General features: G+C 35.6%; 1 protein-coding gene and 1 long non-coding RNA gene across 2 annotated transcripts in view; one reads left to right on the forward strand and one right to left on the reverse strand.

Moving 5' to 3' along the window:
* Positions 1-16,979, forward strand: part of SNTG1 (syntrophin gamma 1) — a 121,456-nt gene that overhangs the window by 80,781 nt on the left and 23,696 nt on the right. The window contains exon 14 of the mRNA XM_007426567.3: positions 7,194-7,346. Within this exon, the coding sequence (XP_007426629.1) occupies positions 7,194-7,346 (153 nt within the window). The remainder of the gene's footprint in view (positions 1-7,193; positions 7,347-16,979) is intronic.
* Positions 1,467-13,656, reverse strand: LOC112540446 (uncharacterized). Its single transcript, XR_003084535.2, has 4 exons — positions 13,397-13,656; positions 4,752-4,912; positions 2,237-2,453; positions 1,467-1,847 (listed from the first exon to the last, which is right to left on the reverse strand). It is a non-coding gene; the product is annotated as an uncharacterized LOC112540446 (long non-coding RNA).

Here is a 16,979-nt window from a genome sequence, read left to right on the forward strand (position 1 = left end):
AGGGCTTTCCTAAATCATCTTCTGGGCGTCTGTGTGTCAAGCAGGATGCTAGACTAATGAAAACTTTGGTTTGCTCCTGAAGGATTTTCTTAAGGAAATGCAGCAATTTGTGGTTGGACTGAATGATTAAAACTTCAGCCAGCAAATATTGAACCTGCATCCTCATGAGAGGTTGGTCATTGTGGAGAAGATTCCAGTTTAATGTCTCTCAGTGGAATTTTTAAAATATAGGGATAATTACTGACAGATTATTTTGTCGTATTAAATTAATCAGCTAAATGGTTTTGAATATGCAGCCACTTATTTATTTATTTAGCAAATTTATATAGCCACCCATCTCACCAAAAGTGACTGTGGGTGGCATAAAACAAATAAAAAAGCAACATAAAAATATAAAAAGCACATTAATAAATGTAATAAAAAGCAAGATATAAACCATAGCGAAGGGAGAATAAAAATAGCCCCCTCAGCAATGGACCCATCTAAGCAGGTCTCTGGTTCCCTATTGCTCTATAATTTGCAACAGGCATACCATCTGTTTAAAACAAGTTGTAAGAAATTCTAGCATTGGTAATATTGATTCTGAATTTTGGGTGTCAGAGGCTGATTAGCTTTCCATTTCATATATTGGAGCTTGTTTTGAACTATCTATGCTTCTTGACAAATTCTTATAGACCATATAGATACAGTATTATCTAAGGAAAACTACAAATTACTTGGAAATGTCTGTTTTTAGCTTCAAACATCTTCTTTCCTGTAATGGCTTGATTTCATTTCAATTTTATTTTCCTAATGGGATAAAATGAAAATATGAATGTCCACACTAGTCATAGAATAGATCCATATGTGTCAGTCCTTCAAAGTCAAGAAAGAGACACAGCAGAGATTCCAGAAATGCTGTTTAAAGGAAGAATAACAGAATCTTGAAAGATCCAGCTCTTTCTTATACAAACAACATCAAGTTGGGCTATTTTGACTTTCCCTTATATTTTTCTCTTCCTCAGGGCTGAGCAGTCTTTTCTGAACCTTTCCCCCCTTAACAGTTCAATCATTCCCCATACCCAGCCCAGGTCTATATTCCTTCACAATACAAGGGTATTTTTAGGACTCTATGTGAACTTGAAGAAAATGAAGTTTGTTTTTAATGAAAATGAGAAAATGTACAATGGATTTGGGATTGGGAAGCCAGAGCAGGCCTATGACCTTCCAGAGAATAGTTTATTTCCTCTAAAACAAAGCTGATTTTATTTGTGAACTTGTTTACTCTGTGATCAACTCAATTTATTCCTGAGCACCCACACAACGGCACTTTCTTTGCTAAATTAAAAGTAGTAGTGAATGTAGAATGAGCAAACAAGATAGAATGGAACTATCCATTTTGATTGCTCTCAATTTCTTATTTTCTAAGCTCCATTTTATTGTGACTATTTGTGCATTTGTGCCTTAAAACTTCTCTGTGTAAAAATTCATATGCTAATTCATATAGTATGCATTTTATATAAACTTAGCATAGTATTTGTCTGATAAATGTAGTCTTTGCAAACAGTTCTTTTACAGTGCGGGTCAAGAGCATTTGGGGGTGGAGGGAGTCAGAAAAATCAAGATGGTGGCTGTGGCCACAACCATGCAATCAATGTCTTGCCTCCAAGTTTCTATCTGTGACTTTTTTCAGTTACTTATAGAATTAAAACTATCAAATAAAGTAGGTCATGGTGGATGGGGAAATGTATTTTTGCAGACAGTGGAGAATGTGGTTCTTACCCTGGAGATATGCACTTTGACCTCATCCTTTTCCCCCTCTTGCAATATGCACTGGCCCCATCTCATTCCAACACATTCCACAAGACCTACGGATGACATTCAGTCAAGAAAGATTATGACCCAAATCATATTCAAAATATTTTCTTATAGTTTTTCACTGCTATAGTCATTTTGTATATGTTGATTTTTTTTTGCATTTTTATTCAAATTTATATCACAAAAGTGAAAAGTGAAAATACCAATAGCTACTATACTTCACTTTCCTGATTTGGTAAATATGAATTTCTTCAGCTCTAATCAAAATGGAAGTTGAGCAACATTCTCTTCTATGCCTAAAACTGTCTGTATTTACATTGGATCACCAAAATCCCTGGGCTATTTCTGGTAATCCATATAGAAGTAATCCTGTACACTTTGATCAGTGGAAAAAAAAAAAACCTTAGAAAGAAATGTATCCTATGGAATAAGCAATTACCTGAATTGTATAGAAATATACAAAAAAGTATATCCTCATATTGATAGAATGATATTTATTGTACAAGAAGTGTAAGAAAATTCTTGCTTATCTTCATTCTGCTCCTGATAGATGTATTTCACTTGTTTACCAAAAATGGACATTCTCCCAAGAAAAGATGGTCTTCTGGGATATGAGCCAAATACTTGATAACTGCATTGTTTCCATGGTTTTCTTTCTGAATTAAAAAAAAAAAGTAGAATCAGTTGCCTGGTTCTGCCTCCCCCCCCCCAAAAGAATGCAATCTCCAAAATATGTTTAGAAAATGAAATTAAAATTATACTACATGGTTGAATTGTATTAGACATCGACATTTTTCCATATGAATCCATGCTATCTAAATTAACACTTCATTTGACAATACAGCAGCTGGTTTTAGGGTGGTCCAATATTTAGTACATCTAGCCAGTGCCAGCCCAAGCATTGCAAATAGTTTACTTAGTTTTTCATGGATAAAATATCTTGGTTACTGAGTTTGTTATTGCTGTGGTCAATAATGTACCTAGAGTGTCTACCATGTTATCTAAACTGATATGTGTCTGAATCAGCTTTGTTGCTTATCCCTTGAAGAAATAGATAATATTCTTAATTCTGTTCACATTATCCTCTCCAGCATTGATCTATTCGATCCTCTAAAATATTTAGTTCTGCCATTTATCACTAAGCAATTGATGAAGGTGGCATCTGCTAAATCTGATCCAAGAATCAGAGTTGAGACTGAGATTATTCCTATTATAGCACAAAGCTCCCAAACTGGAACATGCACATAGAGTCATACAGCAGAAATATCAAACTTATTTGAAATGGCATTGGTGTTATCAGCCAAGACAACCAAATCTTCAAATGCAAAACAACCACAAGGATGTGAAGTAGTATTAGCAGTGTGTAGTAATGGATTTGGGAGGATTAGAACTTGGCGCCACGAATCAGAATAAGCTGTATGCAGAGAAAGAGTAATATGAGGAAGCAACAACTGACACATTTCTCTTTTTCAATTCAATGAAATGCTTTGCTTGGCATTTCGTCCAGTTTGAATTATAGGACTGGCTTAGGTAGTTCATTGAGATTTTAGCTTTTTCTGCCATGGGGATGATATTATGGGAAAAGTTTAGGGATAGTACACACATATTCATTAGCTATGTCACTATTATCTGCTGGAGGATAGAAAGACACCACACCAGGCAGGGTAAAAAATATTGGGTTATTTGAATCAATTGCCTTATTCAATATAAATTCGCAGGCTTTAGAATCAATGAAACACACTGCCTTTAAAAGTGGGCAATCCTAGATGATCGAATTTAGACCTACCTGGAAATCAGAGTTTGACATTGCCTGGCTCTAGTTACTGTTCATGTTTAGAAACATTATTGAACTTTTACGCCTTCTCTTTCATAATCTATTCAATCGAAAGTGAAATTGACAAAAGGTTCTTGTAATGAAATATGGAGAGAGGGCATTAAGATGAATTTGATGAAAATACCATAAATGTCTCATTTCTACTACCACTATGAGGTATTTTGGTAACTAAATCAATAGTGGAATTTTGGCTTTTTGCTCACATTTGTATCCTGCTTTTCTTTGAGGAATTTCAACCATTATTTTATCTTTAAACCACTTGGTGGGATAAATAGTTAACAGCCAAGGCTATGCAGTGACAGTGAAAGCTAATTATACTTAGAATTACAGCTCAAAGCAGAGATTTAAAAATTGAATTAAAAGCCCAGATGAATTCTATATAGTATAAATACAGATGAAGAATTTTGTGGAACTGCTTTTTGTGTTGTTGCCCACTTGCATTTAGCCAGGTCTGGTTCTAGACCTAACCTAGGCAGTTGCGTAGGGTATCAAATTTGAGGGGGTGCCAAAATTGAAAAGACTTCTGAAATACACAATATGAATATAGCATCTGATAAACTTTCCTTGTGCTTTAGAACTTTTTCTTTCTTCACTCTTCTAAAATACCCACAAAGTTGGTTGAGTGATAGTGAACAGCACACCAACCAGGCATTGCAAAGCATGGAAAATAAATTATTATTACAGCTATGGACCTCAGGAAGCTGATTATATTACCAAAGCAAGACAAAGGTCTAATAGGAAGGTACCGAGCGAGCGAGTTGCGTGACTATCATCTTATCAAAGTTATATCCAGAAAAGAGGTAACAGTGTACTCTATGCACCAACATGCCCACTTGAGGGTTAAATATACCCATAGGGAGTGCCAGAATATGACTTTGCCTACAGTGCCAAAATGTCTAGAGCTGGCCCTGATCTAGCTATAGTGTGAACATGTCTTGGCATCATTTTTTTTTGCCATGTTCCCATCACATTGCTTTCATCTCATCCTGAATCCATGAGTGAGAGAAGCTTGGATCATTCTTAGCTGTTTTGCTATTAAAATTGGATTTCCCTTTATTCTAATATGGTCCAAAGACAGTCTCAAGGTATATAAAAATGGTTAGCCTTCATCATCCTTTACCTTGGAAGGAAGTCAGAGGACTGCTGTGACTTGAAAGAGAGGCAAGTTAGGGATCAGCAACAGGGGCAGGAGAGTACTTTTCTTCTGAACCAACAATGGATGAAGAATGAAGAGCACTTCAACTCAGCAGTGGGAAAAGTTTTCTGTCTCAGTGTGTTGTGCTGCAATACAATAACAAGGATAACTCTATTGAATATGATGTTGACAAGGTCACTGAAATTATGGGAATAACTTCAGAGAATGGCTGCCAAGAAGGCCAGGGGACTGGATACCAAGTCCTCTGAGGAACATTTCAAGGAACTGTGCATGTGTAGCTTGCAGAAGAGAAGACTGAAGGGAGATATGAAGCAGTCTTCAGATAACTAAAGCATTGTCATACAGAGTGAGGAATAGACTTGCTCTCTGTTGCCTTGGAGGGAAGACCTAATGGGTTGAAACTACAGGGAAGTGGATTCAGGTTAGACATTAGGAGGAATTTCTTGATAGTAACTGCTGCTGGCCAATGGAATATGTTGTTTCCTGAAGTGGTACGTTCCTCTTCACTAAAGATCTTCACATGAGCTGGATATCTGTCCAATATTTCGAACCTGTCCAAAATGCTTTAGTGGATCCTGCACCAAGCAGAGAGTTGGACTAGATGACTTCTGAGGTCACATCCAGCAATATCATTCAGTCAGATGGTATTTTTGTAAAAGAGCAATCTGTTGAACAATGGGCAAAGTTCAGCCAAAAACTGAACAGTGAAGTTCCCCTGTTTTCTATATGAATATAAAACAATGAGAAATATATAGATGTGAAATAAAAGAGGTTGTTTAGATCATCAGCAATACTCTTCATCCTTTTTCTCACTCACTAGTAGACTTAATCTGAACCCAAAATCTGGCTTTCTCTTCTACACATACATGTCCCATATCAAGTAAAGTGGTAATTTTCTCCTTATTTCTCTATATTTGTTGTTGTTTTAATAGGACTGCAGTCCTAGCTCAGTGGCAGCCAACTATTGATTTTTTGAAGAGACAAATAATTCCTTTTCAAGGATTTCAAGCCCATTAATGCATTTCAAAGAAGAGCTAACTCACTATGTGAACAGCCTTGTCAAACCCTCCTTCTTCAAAAACGGATGGTGTGCAATGTTATATCTGTGTAACAATGCAGATATGCCTCCACATTTGTACTGAGAATGTCTTGTGTGTATACAAATGTGGATTGTTGATTTCCATATTTTCCAGCATCAGAGGCGGTACTTAACCACTGCTGATTTTGTGATGAGTTAACCCTTCTTTATAATGTTTCAGTAGAGTTTTTATATATGTATGTGTTATTTGCATAGTGCAACTCAGTGACATTTACAGGTTACAGGATGAAGTTCATTAGAGAAACAAATAATTTCTACTAGACAAGCTGAAGCTTCTTGTACTCTTAACTCCTCCTGATTCCTAATCTGATTTACAGCCTCGATTATTATAATATGTATTCAAAGATGGCTATGATTATCTTCAATCAGCCAAGGCAAAAGGAAGTTGCATTTGTTGAAATTAACATAGACGTTCACTAGTCTAGGTGTGTATAGTAGTAACTGATTTTTTAAATCTAATTTTAGGTTTCTTTCCAATTTCTTAATTTCAAGGTGACAACTTTCAGCCAAACTATTGTTAATTAATAACCTCTCTTCTCCAATCCACAAGTTGGACAATGCAAAGGACTTTTTTTTTTTTCATTTTTATTTTTTCAAACCACCAATGCATAATACTTTGGCTTAAAAAAATAGAATTATAGCAAGATTGTCTATTTAAATGAATCCTTACAGATACACAGATACTTAGGAGATTTTCACACATATTTCAAAGTGGTAATCCAACATAAAATGACAAAACAGCAAAAAACAAACAAAAAACAAACTAAACAAAATGTGGCAATATTAGGATAGAATAATAGGAGGTAATACAAAATTATCTCTGAGCAGGAATCTAACATAAGAAATCTGTGTGTGGAACTTGATCTAAGGAACAAGGAATTTTGAGTTTGGTTGTTTAAAGAAACAAGGAGAGTCTTCATATTTTTAGGAGAGAATAGAAGATGTGTTGTTACTGAAGTTTCAGAGGAATGACAACTCATACCCATGTTTTTTGGAATGGGAAAGTAATCTTTAGTTGTAACTCACAACATCCCTTTGAATCTGGAATATATCACTTTTCAATATTGTTAGTACAATTTAAGCTGTAAAGGAGAACCATTAATAGTTATAGATATGTTTTAATCAGTGTAATATACTTCATTTAATTTATATAATTAAATCAGATACAGTAATTAAAATAAAGGCATAACATTTACATGGTACATTACTCTATGTAGGTACTTTGTTCTGCATCTAACATGTGCATCAATACTAGAAGAAATTTTAATTGATGTATGCAAGATTATATAACTCCAGGTTTTCATCAGGACAGTGATATACTGGATCGGCGAAAACACTGCTTTGGAGTGCAGTCTGAAATGGGAGAGGATCTCTACTTTTCTGTGGAATTAGAATGTGATCTCCTACTATGGGAAAAGGCCTTCCAATCAGCAACTTTTTTAGAAGTGGAGAGAATACAGGTAAGAAATATGTGATGCTCAATATAGATTTTTTTTTAATTATTATTATGTCATTATGTGATTGGTGACACTACTTGTACAATTGTGATGGGATTTGTTTGTTTGTTTGTTTGTTTGTTTTTAAGATAGCTTTGGAATATTGTAATCATAAAGCTTCCAACAAACTGGCCTTTGATTAGCAAGCTAGTTGAATATGAGCTGGATGAAATGTTTGTTTGTAGATCCACATATCTGTTAGGTGGATTTGTATTCAAAGAGTGTTCACTGATAGTTCATCATCAGCTGAAATGAATCATTAGAGATGATGCTTTTGGAATTAGTCCCTGGCCTTGTACTTTTCAACATTTTCATTCATGCCTTGAATGAAGTAGAGGGAAGGCTTATAAAACTTGCAGATTATGCAGAAGTAGGTGGATTAGATAAAACTCTAGACGACAGAACAAATTAAAATGAACTTCATAGGTTAGAGAAGTGGCAGAAAACAGCAGAATTTAATTTAATAGATATAAATGTAAAGTTCTTTACATAGGAAAAAGAAATCAAATGCACAGGTACAGGATGGGATATATCTAACTTTGTAGTGGCACATAAGAAACCATTGTGGAAACACACATTGAATAAAAATTGGTAGTGTAACATGGCTGCTAAAAAGGCAAATGTGATTTTAGATTGCAGCAATAGAAGTACAGTTTCTCAATAATAGAGAACACTCATTCCACAATATCATACCCATCAGCGAAGACCTTTGCTGATCTCAAAAAACTAAGCAGCTAAGCAAATTCCAGACTAGACTAGACTGGAGAATTAGGGGAAAAACATTCTTGGAAGAAATCAATGGCAAACCAGTTATATATTCTTGCCAAGAAAACTTCATAACTATCCCTGTAGGATGATCAGGAGTCAAACCTGACTCAACACAGATTTCATTTCATTTCATTGGTCATTTCAGATTTCATTTCATTGGTCAGACCCCACCTCATGTAGTCAGAGCACAGTCCTAGTACAGAGAAAGGCCATGTCTGTTCAAGGGACTGTAAACTCAATAAGGAGACATTGAGCGAATTAGTAATGTTTATACTTGAAAAGAGCTAACAAAGGGGGATATGATAATACTTTTCAAACACCTGAAAGGGAAGGTACACAGAAGAAGATTCCCTTTTGTCTTGGAGTGCTGGGTATGGAATAATTATTTAAGTTACAGCAAGGCAATTAGCAAGTTGGGGAAACATTCACAAATGTAAGAACAAATCTACAGGGGGATTTAAAAACTACAAGGAAGGTGGTGAGTTCCCCCTTCACTGGTTATGTTCAGGCAGAAAGTGAGCATGGCTGCTTTAATTTAGATTCCTGCACTGAGTAAAGGGATTGGGCTTGATGGCTTAAATAACCCTTTCAAATCTCTAAGTTGTTAATGATATATCAATGACATTTGTGTTAAAAAAAAGAGATTTAAATCAAATACATGGTATCTAGTTCTTGCATCCCAAGCCTTCAGATGATGAATGACAGAGATTTGGTTGTTTGATACTCTCAAACAGACCAAAAAAAAAAAACAAGTTTTGCTACTAGCAGAGTGGCTGTGTTTTGCTCATTTTATTAGATTTTATTGGGAAATGGAAAATAGACTGCTAAGCGAGGCTTTTTATTTTCAAGAATCGTACTGTGTAATAGATAGATTTAAATCTTGGAAACTTACTGAAAGCTTACTGAATGACCTTGGGCAAGTTATTATAAGGATAACTTACCTCATAAGATTGTTCTTGAACACAATAATTGCTCTTAACTCATTATGTAACAGATACAACTCAAGACAATAAAGAATGAATAAAAAGGGCTGAGTTCTGGGAAACAGATGTCATTGAATTGAATTGATTTTTGCGTAAAGTTAAAGAGCCTATTTTTGAAATAGAAAGTAAAAAAGCCTATTGGGGGTGCACATAACCCCCTCCCTTTTTTAAAAAAAAAATTCTCTACCATTACAGAATGATGGCCTCTCCTCTGCCTAAAAACTTAGAGAAGTATAGTGCATGCTCCAGGGACAGGGGACATGTTTGTGTCATGTCATGCACATAGTTGAGAAATACATGAGTTTTGTCAAATCACATCTGGAACCATCAGTAAGAAAATTTTGGACAACCTGATCAGTATATTTCATAGACATTTTAGTTTCATGTGGATTCAGCCAACTCTATGTCATGTATGCCTCAATCCTTTAGATGATTATTATTTTTTATGGTATGTGTGTTTAATTTTGGCTATGTATGTGGATTTGATTCTCTTGTTTTGAGCAGTAGGGAGGGGTATGGTTCCTACTGATCTGATTCCTCTTGGTAAACTATGCATCTGGCAGATGATTAAAGCCATAAATAACCATGAGTAACTGAGGGATGGTTTCCATGGATACAATCCTACTGGTGTTACGTAAACAGAATGAACAAGAGAATTGTTTGATTAGTAAAATATACTGCCTTCTTCTCTCCACATTACAATTTTCAAGTGGTGGTGCAAAAAATGTGTCTGTGTGTGTGCATGTCTAAATAAATAATAAATAAAGTGCAAAGTGGAGGATATTTTTGTATGATTTTGGATATAAATTGTTATAATAGTTCTGTGCATCTCAAATATGAAAAAATACATACCTCAACATTCTTCCAGCTAAATTATTATAGTTTGATTCATAGCAAGAAACTAATGAAACTAATATAGTTCATAGTATTGCATCTTTTAAGTAATGTATCATTCTGATCCATAATGCGTTACTGTTAGAACTCCCTATTTTGCATCCTTACTAGGATCTTTTGAAGAACTCCAGTTCTCATTTACTCTGTAGATCTTTACACACAACATGTAATTTTTAAATGACCTGAATAACAATTACATGAGTTTCTTTGAATTGACATTGATTGTTTTTATTAATAGTGTCTCTACATCTTTTTTTTCATTTCAGAAATGAGGTCCATTGAGTATTATAGTACATTACTTTTCCAGATTTTCACATTCTTTGCTAAATCAATTCAAACTGCAGATCTTGGCCCTCAAAAACAAGGCTTCAGGTTCTGCTCTTGAAGGAGGACAATTCACAGACCCAATTTAAAGATTTTATATTTTTGTTGAACAGCACAACAAAAATAGTGAGAAAATATGTTACCTCTTATACAGGAAATCTCCATGTTGATTTTTTTTCAGTGGTTTACAGTGTGTGAAATAGTAATTAAAAGCAAACCATTCATTCTTTATGGGAGCAGGTTTATCATAATATTATATTTTAATTAATTAGTTAATTAATAATTTTAAAAGATTTTTTTTATCCCACCTTTATTATTTTTATAAATAACTCAAGGTGGTGAACATATATAATACTCCTTCCTCCTCCTATTTTCCCCACAACAACAACCCTGTGAGGTGAGTTGGGCTGAGAGAGAGTGACTGGCCCAAAGTCACCTAGCTGGCTTTCATGCCTAAGGCAGCACTAGAACTCACAGTCTGCTGTTTTCTAGCCTGGTGCCTTAACCACTAGACCAAACTGTCCCTCGTATTTGCATAGTCACCCATCTTAAAACCAAACTCTGGGCAACAATAAAAACAATATTTACAACTAAAACAAACACAGTACAACCAAAAACAGAAAAACCTGGCACTGCAACCACACTTCACTGATGCAATCCTTCACATGCTTATCCTGCTCTGACCTGATCCTGTACCAGGCCTGGGGGAAGAGCAAGGTCTTGACTACTCTCCGGAAGGTTAAAAGGGTGGGACCTGTTCCATAGGGCAGGGGCTGCAACAGAAAAGGCACATTTCCGAGGACCCACGACATGGCAGTGTTTAAGGGAGGGAAGCTGGAGCATGCCTGCCCTATCCATTCTGGTGGGACTGGCAATACCTTCAGGGAGAGGTGGTCCAGCAGATAACCTGGTCCCATGCCATGTAAGGGCTTAAAGGGGATAGCCAGCACCCTGAATTGCACTCTGGTATTGAAAAGACCTTTGGTATTATGTACTGTCTTGGCAGCATTCTTATTCTAATTTAGCAAAAAGATTGATTAACATAAGCAGAGGAACTACAGGTGAAATATAACCTATGATTAAAAGCCATAAAGTAAGATGCTGAAAACTGACCTTTTGCCATTTGACCTATGATGTAGATTAAATTCTTTCTACCAATTTGTGATAACTGCTCAAAGTCATTATAATATTTAACCTTTCAATATTTCCTGGTAGGAATTGTGCCTGGCATTGATAGCCTTGTAGGTAAGAATGTACCCACAGAAATATTGTATTGCTTAATTGACATGGATAGCCAGTGTGCTTAGAAAAGAACTTTCTCATATATTAAGGATAGGCTAGAAAAAGTGTCATCTTCATTACATAATTTGGTGACAATATTAATGAATCACATATACAAAAACTCCTTGGTTGAATGGAGGAAGGAGGCACTCAGTCAAATTGAGGAAGGATCCTGGGAAGATAAGCTGACAGGTATTTTGATAGAAAGCAACTTAAATTCCTTTTCTGGCATCTGGTGACATTGTATCAGTATGAATCAGGATTAGGAAGGGCCATAAAACATTGAGAGTTAAAATGATAAATCCATTGTCTGCTTCTTAGATAAGCAAACTTTTGAAAATAATGGTAGGTTGCAAAGTGAAGATATTCCAGATACTAAAAGTATTTGGCCATGTAAATTTACCTTATGAAAACACTTATTGAAAAGATGTTTGACAAGAAAATATTTTATGATTTGGAAAAGACTATAGGGTTGTCTCAGATTATCTATTCATACTATAAATATCTGTCAAACTAAGATGTGAATCAATAAGTAATAAATTTAATTAGAAAGAATAAAAAAGAATTTGTGTGGAAGTAATTTCAGATCCCTGAGAAGGAAAGTTCAGTTTTTCCTCTTAGCAACTTATTATATGTGTTATATAGACTTGATTAGCAATTACTTTAGCTTCAATGTAGAAATGTGCTAGTGATTTGATGGTGTGAATGCTATGCCATGTAAATCTATAATCTTTTTGATACTAGTTGAACATGATGTAAGATGTAATACATTTGTCTTTTACTAAGAGGGAGATGCTTTTTCCTAAATAATGTTGTGTCTAAAACCACAACATTCAAGGCTCAAGGGAACCATGGTGCTACAGTAAAAAGTTTCTAAAATGGTCCAGTAATTACTGAGCTAATGACTTAACTAAAAAAAAAAAAAAAACTACACAAAAGAATTTGTGAATAAAGAGCAATTGTTCAAAAGGATACATCAGTTACAATATGTTAATAATCCATGTTGCTTTTCCAACATAATGTACCAAAAACATATTTAATTAGACAAATTAAAAAATAAAGAACTTCAAAAAATTATTTTAAAAAATAGCTTCTCTACTCTTAAGTAAAATACCCAAAGGACCGAAAAGAACTACAAGACTAATAATTTTTATAGCATCAAGATGCAGAAGAGGCCAATGCTTTCTTTGGATAAATAAATAAACAAAATAAAATATTGTTAGAAAACATTACCACTTATTTAATAAATAGTAATAAAATTCATGTGAGGTGACAAGCTTCAAAGTCTACTTGGGTTACAAATACATCTGCTAATGTCACATTTAACAATTTTCTTTTTTTCCTCCTCCCCTCATCCAGCACAAAATAATTTATTTTATCCTACTACCTTACTGGAAGGATTAAAAATTAAACTCTTACTCATCATTTTAAGCAACAATATTTTATTTCAAATCCTCTCTGAAGTCTGCCAAAAAGAAGATTTGTGCCCAGTTTTGTATAGTCAGGTTTTTCTCAATGGATAAAATTGGTTGGTTGATTGATTGATTGATTGATTGGCTGGGGCTTGTATGCCACTCCAGTCTAGCACAATTTAAGACTTTAAGTGGCTTGCAGTCCTTTCTTCTATTCAAATAATAAAGCAATGCAAGCAAATAACAGAATTACAGTAACAAAAACAATAGCAAAAATTACCAAAGAGATTAAGGCCACCATGGTTATTGAAAAATAAACATTCAAGTGCAAGCCAAGGTGGGATATACTCACTTATACTTGATTCACTTCCAAGGCTTTTGTAAAAAGACAGGTCAGTTCTCAGGAATTAAACTATTACAAAGAAGCAGGACTGCAACCAAGAAGGCTTGACTTTTGGAGATACACAAGGGCCTGTAATGAAAAAATAGCTAAAAGTCCAGTTGTTGTCCCAGGAAGCTGGATTCTTTGTGCCTGGCATGTGTGCGCCAATGAAACATGCAAAACGGGAAATCTCTTTAATAGCTTTGTTCTGCAGAAGAAAGGCACTTGGGATTTTTCCAAATCAAGTGTGGAGGTTCGTTCGAAGGCATTGGGTTTTAAACAATTACAATGAGAAAATCATGACCTCATAGGTTAATACAATTTCATTGGTAAACACAGATAAAACACTCCCAGAAGGTGGGTACTGTTGTTGTTAAGGGAAATATGATCCTGCAGGTACTTATCTAATTTGTGTGAGAGGCAGTGACTCCAGCTTCATTCTATACTTGGGGGAAGATTTTTACTGCTTTAACTGTTACTTTCACTTCTACTGATAAGGCTCATAATTCAAAGGGAAATGAATGTTAATAAAGACTGCAGCTGCAGCCTATTTAATCTACTTTGTTCTCTATCTGCTTTGTTCCCAGCAACTAGTGAAGGTCAATTCTAGGGCCATACATAATGTTTTGTTTTGTTTTTAATTCCAAAATCCACCACTCCATCACAGCGAGGCACAGTTCTTCAAATCCAAACCTGTAGGAACAATTCATAGAGCCCTGCCAAGGGCATCTATCGTACACAGTCCCTCAATCTAAGCTAAATCCAATTGTTTATCTTGCTCAGTGGGAAATACACTGCATGCATTATAGAAGACACTTTTCAAGCAGTTGTTGTGATGTCAGCTGGGAAATAATCCCATCTTATGCATTGGTCAATAGAGTTATTATAAAATTCTCTAACATCTTTCTTGACTCAGAAGCTAAGAAGGATTGGGAGACACTATGGCCCAGTGGTTCACCTCCTTCATCAGCAGTCATTTCCAGTAGGTGTTGATGGGAAGGGGGAGAGATTGTGGATTCAGTCCCTCATGTGTGGGATGCTTCAGGGCTCAATGCTCTTCCCTCTCCTGTTCAACATCTACATGAAACCACTGGGTGTGGTCATCCGCCAGTTCAGGGTATGGTATCATCAGCAACTTTACATCTCTATCCCAAGCAGCACAGGTGAAGCTGTCAATGTATTGTCTGGAGGCTGTTTAGAACTGAAAGGGACTTTGGTTCAGTCCTAACAAGAGTGGGTTGCTGTGGCTGTTTTGACATCCCTGGGTTGGGGATATTACCATTTTTGGTCTTGGATGGGGCTGCACTTCCTCAGTCAAGATTGGTACGCAACTTGGGGGGGTCCTTCTGGACTCACAGCTGCTGCTTGCAGAACAGGTGGTAGCTGTGGCTAGGAGGACCTTTGCACAGGTTCATCCTGTGTGCCATTTGTGTCCTTTCCTCTATCAGGAGACCCTTCAGACCCATGCTCTGGCCACCTCATGATTGGATTATTGCAATGCACTCTACATGAAGCTGCCCTTGAAGACCACCTGGAAGCTACAGCTGGTTCACAGTGCAGTGGCATGGTGATGAAGTTGGAAGTCACTTCTTTATATATTTCTTTTCTCTTTATTATATTCTTATGTTTCTCTTTCTTCTCTCTTTTTTCTTTCTTTCTTTTTCCTTGCACTTTTTACTCCTCTCTCTTCTCTTTCTTTAAGCTTAGTTTGTATTAGATTTTACTATTATAATTAAAATACTTAATAAAAAAATAAATGTATAACCAAAAAAAAAAAATGCAGTGGCGCAAGCAGTAATGGGCATCTCTTGCATTGGTTGCCACTTAGCTTCTAGTGCAATTCAAGTTGCTGGTTATTACCTATAAAGCCCTGTTTGGCATGGGTCCTGGATATCTGAGAGACCACTTGTCTCCAACTGTTTCTGTCTGCCCACTATGTTCCAGCAGAGTGGGTGTGCTCCAGGTCCCCTCCATTAAACATTGCCATCTTGTGGGACCTAGGAAGTGTGCCTTCCCTGTTGTGCCCCCTACCCTCTGGAACAGCATCCCCTGAGAGATATGGATTCTCTCCTGGGGTTCCAGAGAGCTTTGAAAACCTGGCTTTGATCCCAGGCCTGGGATTGAAGTTTATTATTTGTTCAATGGCCCCTGTTTTGTTATATTGATGTTGTTGTTTATTAGATCACTTTAGTCAGGGCTGTCTGTTTGATTCAATGTTTTCTCTTCTTTTATTTTTTCCCTAGTTTTGTATACCACCTAGATTCCACTAGAGTTGAGCGGCCGATAAATTTAAATAAATAATAATATGTACTGTAGATACTTCTGTGAAATCACCAAGGAGTCAAGCTTGACTTGACGGGACTCTACATTTTAAAACACATATAGATTTTTAAATTAGATATTTCTAGATATTTACCTTCAACCAAATGGATCTTACATAAGAGATTTTCCTGTTGCTCATTGAAGGTGCATACATATTAGAGAGTTCATGTGAAAAAAGAAAGTAAAATATACCTTGGAACATTATGGAAATGTTCCCCGTCTGTTTTTTTTTTTTTTTTTGTACTGTGATGACAAAATGGGAATTTTAAGATGCTACTACAGAATTATTATGATTTGTGAATTCTTATGGTTGTCCTGGGATCTATAAAGCTGTCAGAACAGGAATGATGGCTTAAGCTAACTGGGATGGTCCAAATGTTACTGTTCATCTCCCATTCAGTCTCTTTTTTATTATTATTTTCAGTTACTTGTATGAGAAAGGATAATACCATTATGAAATGAAAAAGTAGTACTTTAGTAATTGAATTTTAAACCTCTGCCAATATACTTAAATCTTAAGTACTTAAATCCACTGGGTAGATTGGCTAGAACAGTGTTTCTCAACTGTGGCAACTTGAAGATGTGTGGTCCTCAACTCCCAGAATTCCCCAGCCAGCCATAGAACAATATACAAGAATCTACTTATAATCTACAATTATCTACTTATTCCCAAATAGCTCCTGTGTCTTAAGTTTTATTCTTTTTTTCCTGATGCTGAATAACCTCAGAAGGAAGCGTGTATAAGTAAAGATTCCTGTACTCTCTACTTGACATACTACTTACAAAAACAAATTGTGAGCTTTGTATTTCCAGTATATTCTGAGAAGACAGATTCCTGTCACAATGAACTTTTCTCCGAAGAATGACTGCCCATCTTTTATTCAACTTTGATGGTATACATATAGCTATTTGTCAGAAGGAAAATATTTACACAAAATTAATTTTAGCAGCCTTTTGAGTAGCCCTTTTATGTGTTATTAACATTATATAAGTTACGTTAATAACACTTTTTAAAATAAAATATCTACTTATACACACAGACATATGCACATTCATATATTCAGTTAACAGAAATCTTGGGACTCATTAATCTCTAGTTAACCAGGTCATATACAGATTGTTATTTGTTGCAGCACTTCCACTTAGATTCCCATTTATGTGTTATCCTGGTCAATGTCTATATGCACAAATGCTTTAAAAAAAATGAAGTTGCAGATCAACTGGGAAGGGA

Source organism: Python bivittatus, unplaced genomic scaffold (assembly GCF_059951505.1).
Source record: "Python bivittatus isolate LINGU-HERP-01145 unplaced genomic scaffold, Pbiv_v1 ctg000840_np1212, whole genome shotgun sequence".
NCBI classification, from domain to species: Eukaryota; Metazoa; Chordata; class Lepidosauria; order Squamata; family Pythonidae; genus Python; species Python bivittatus.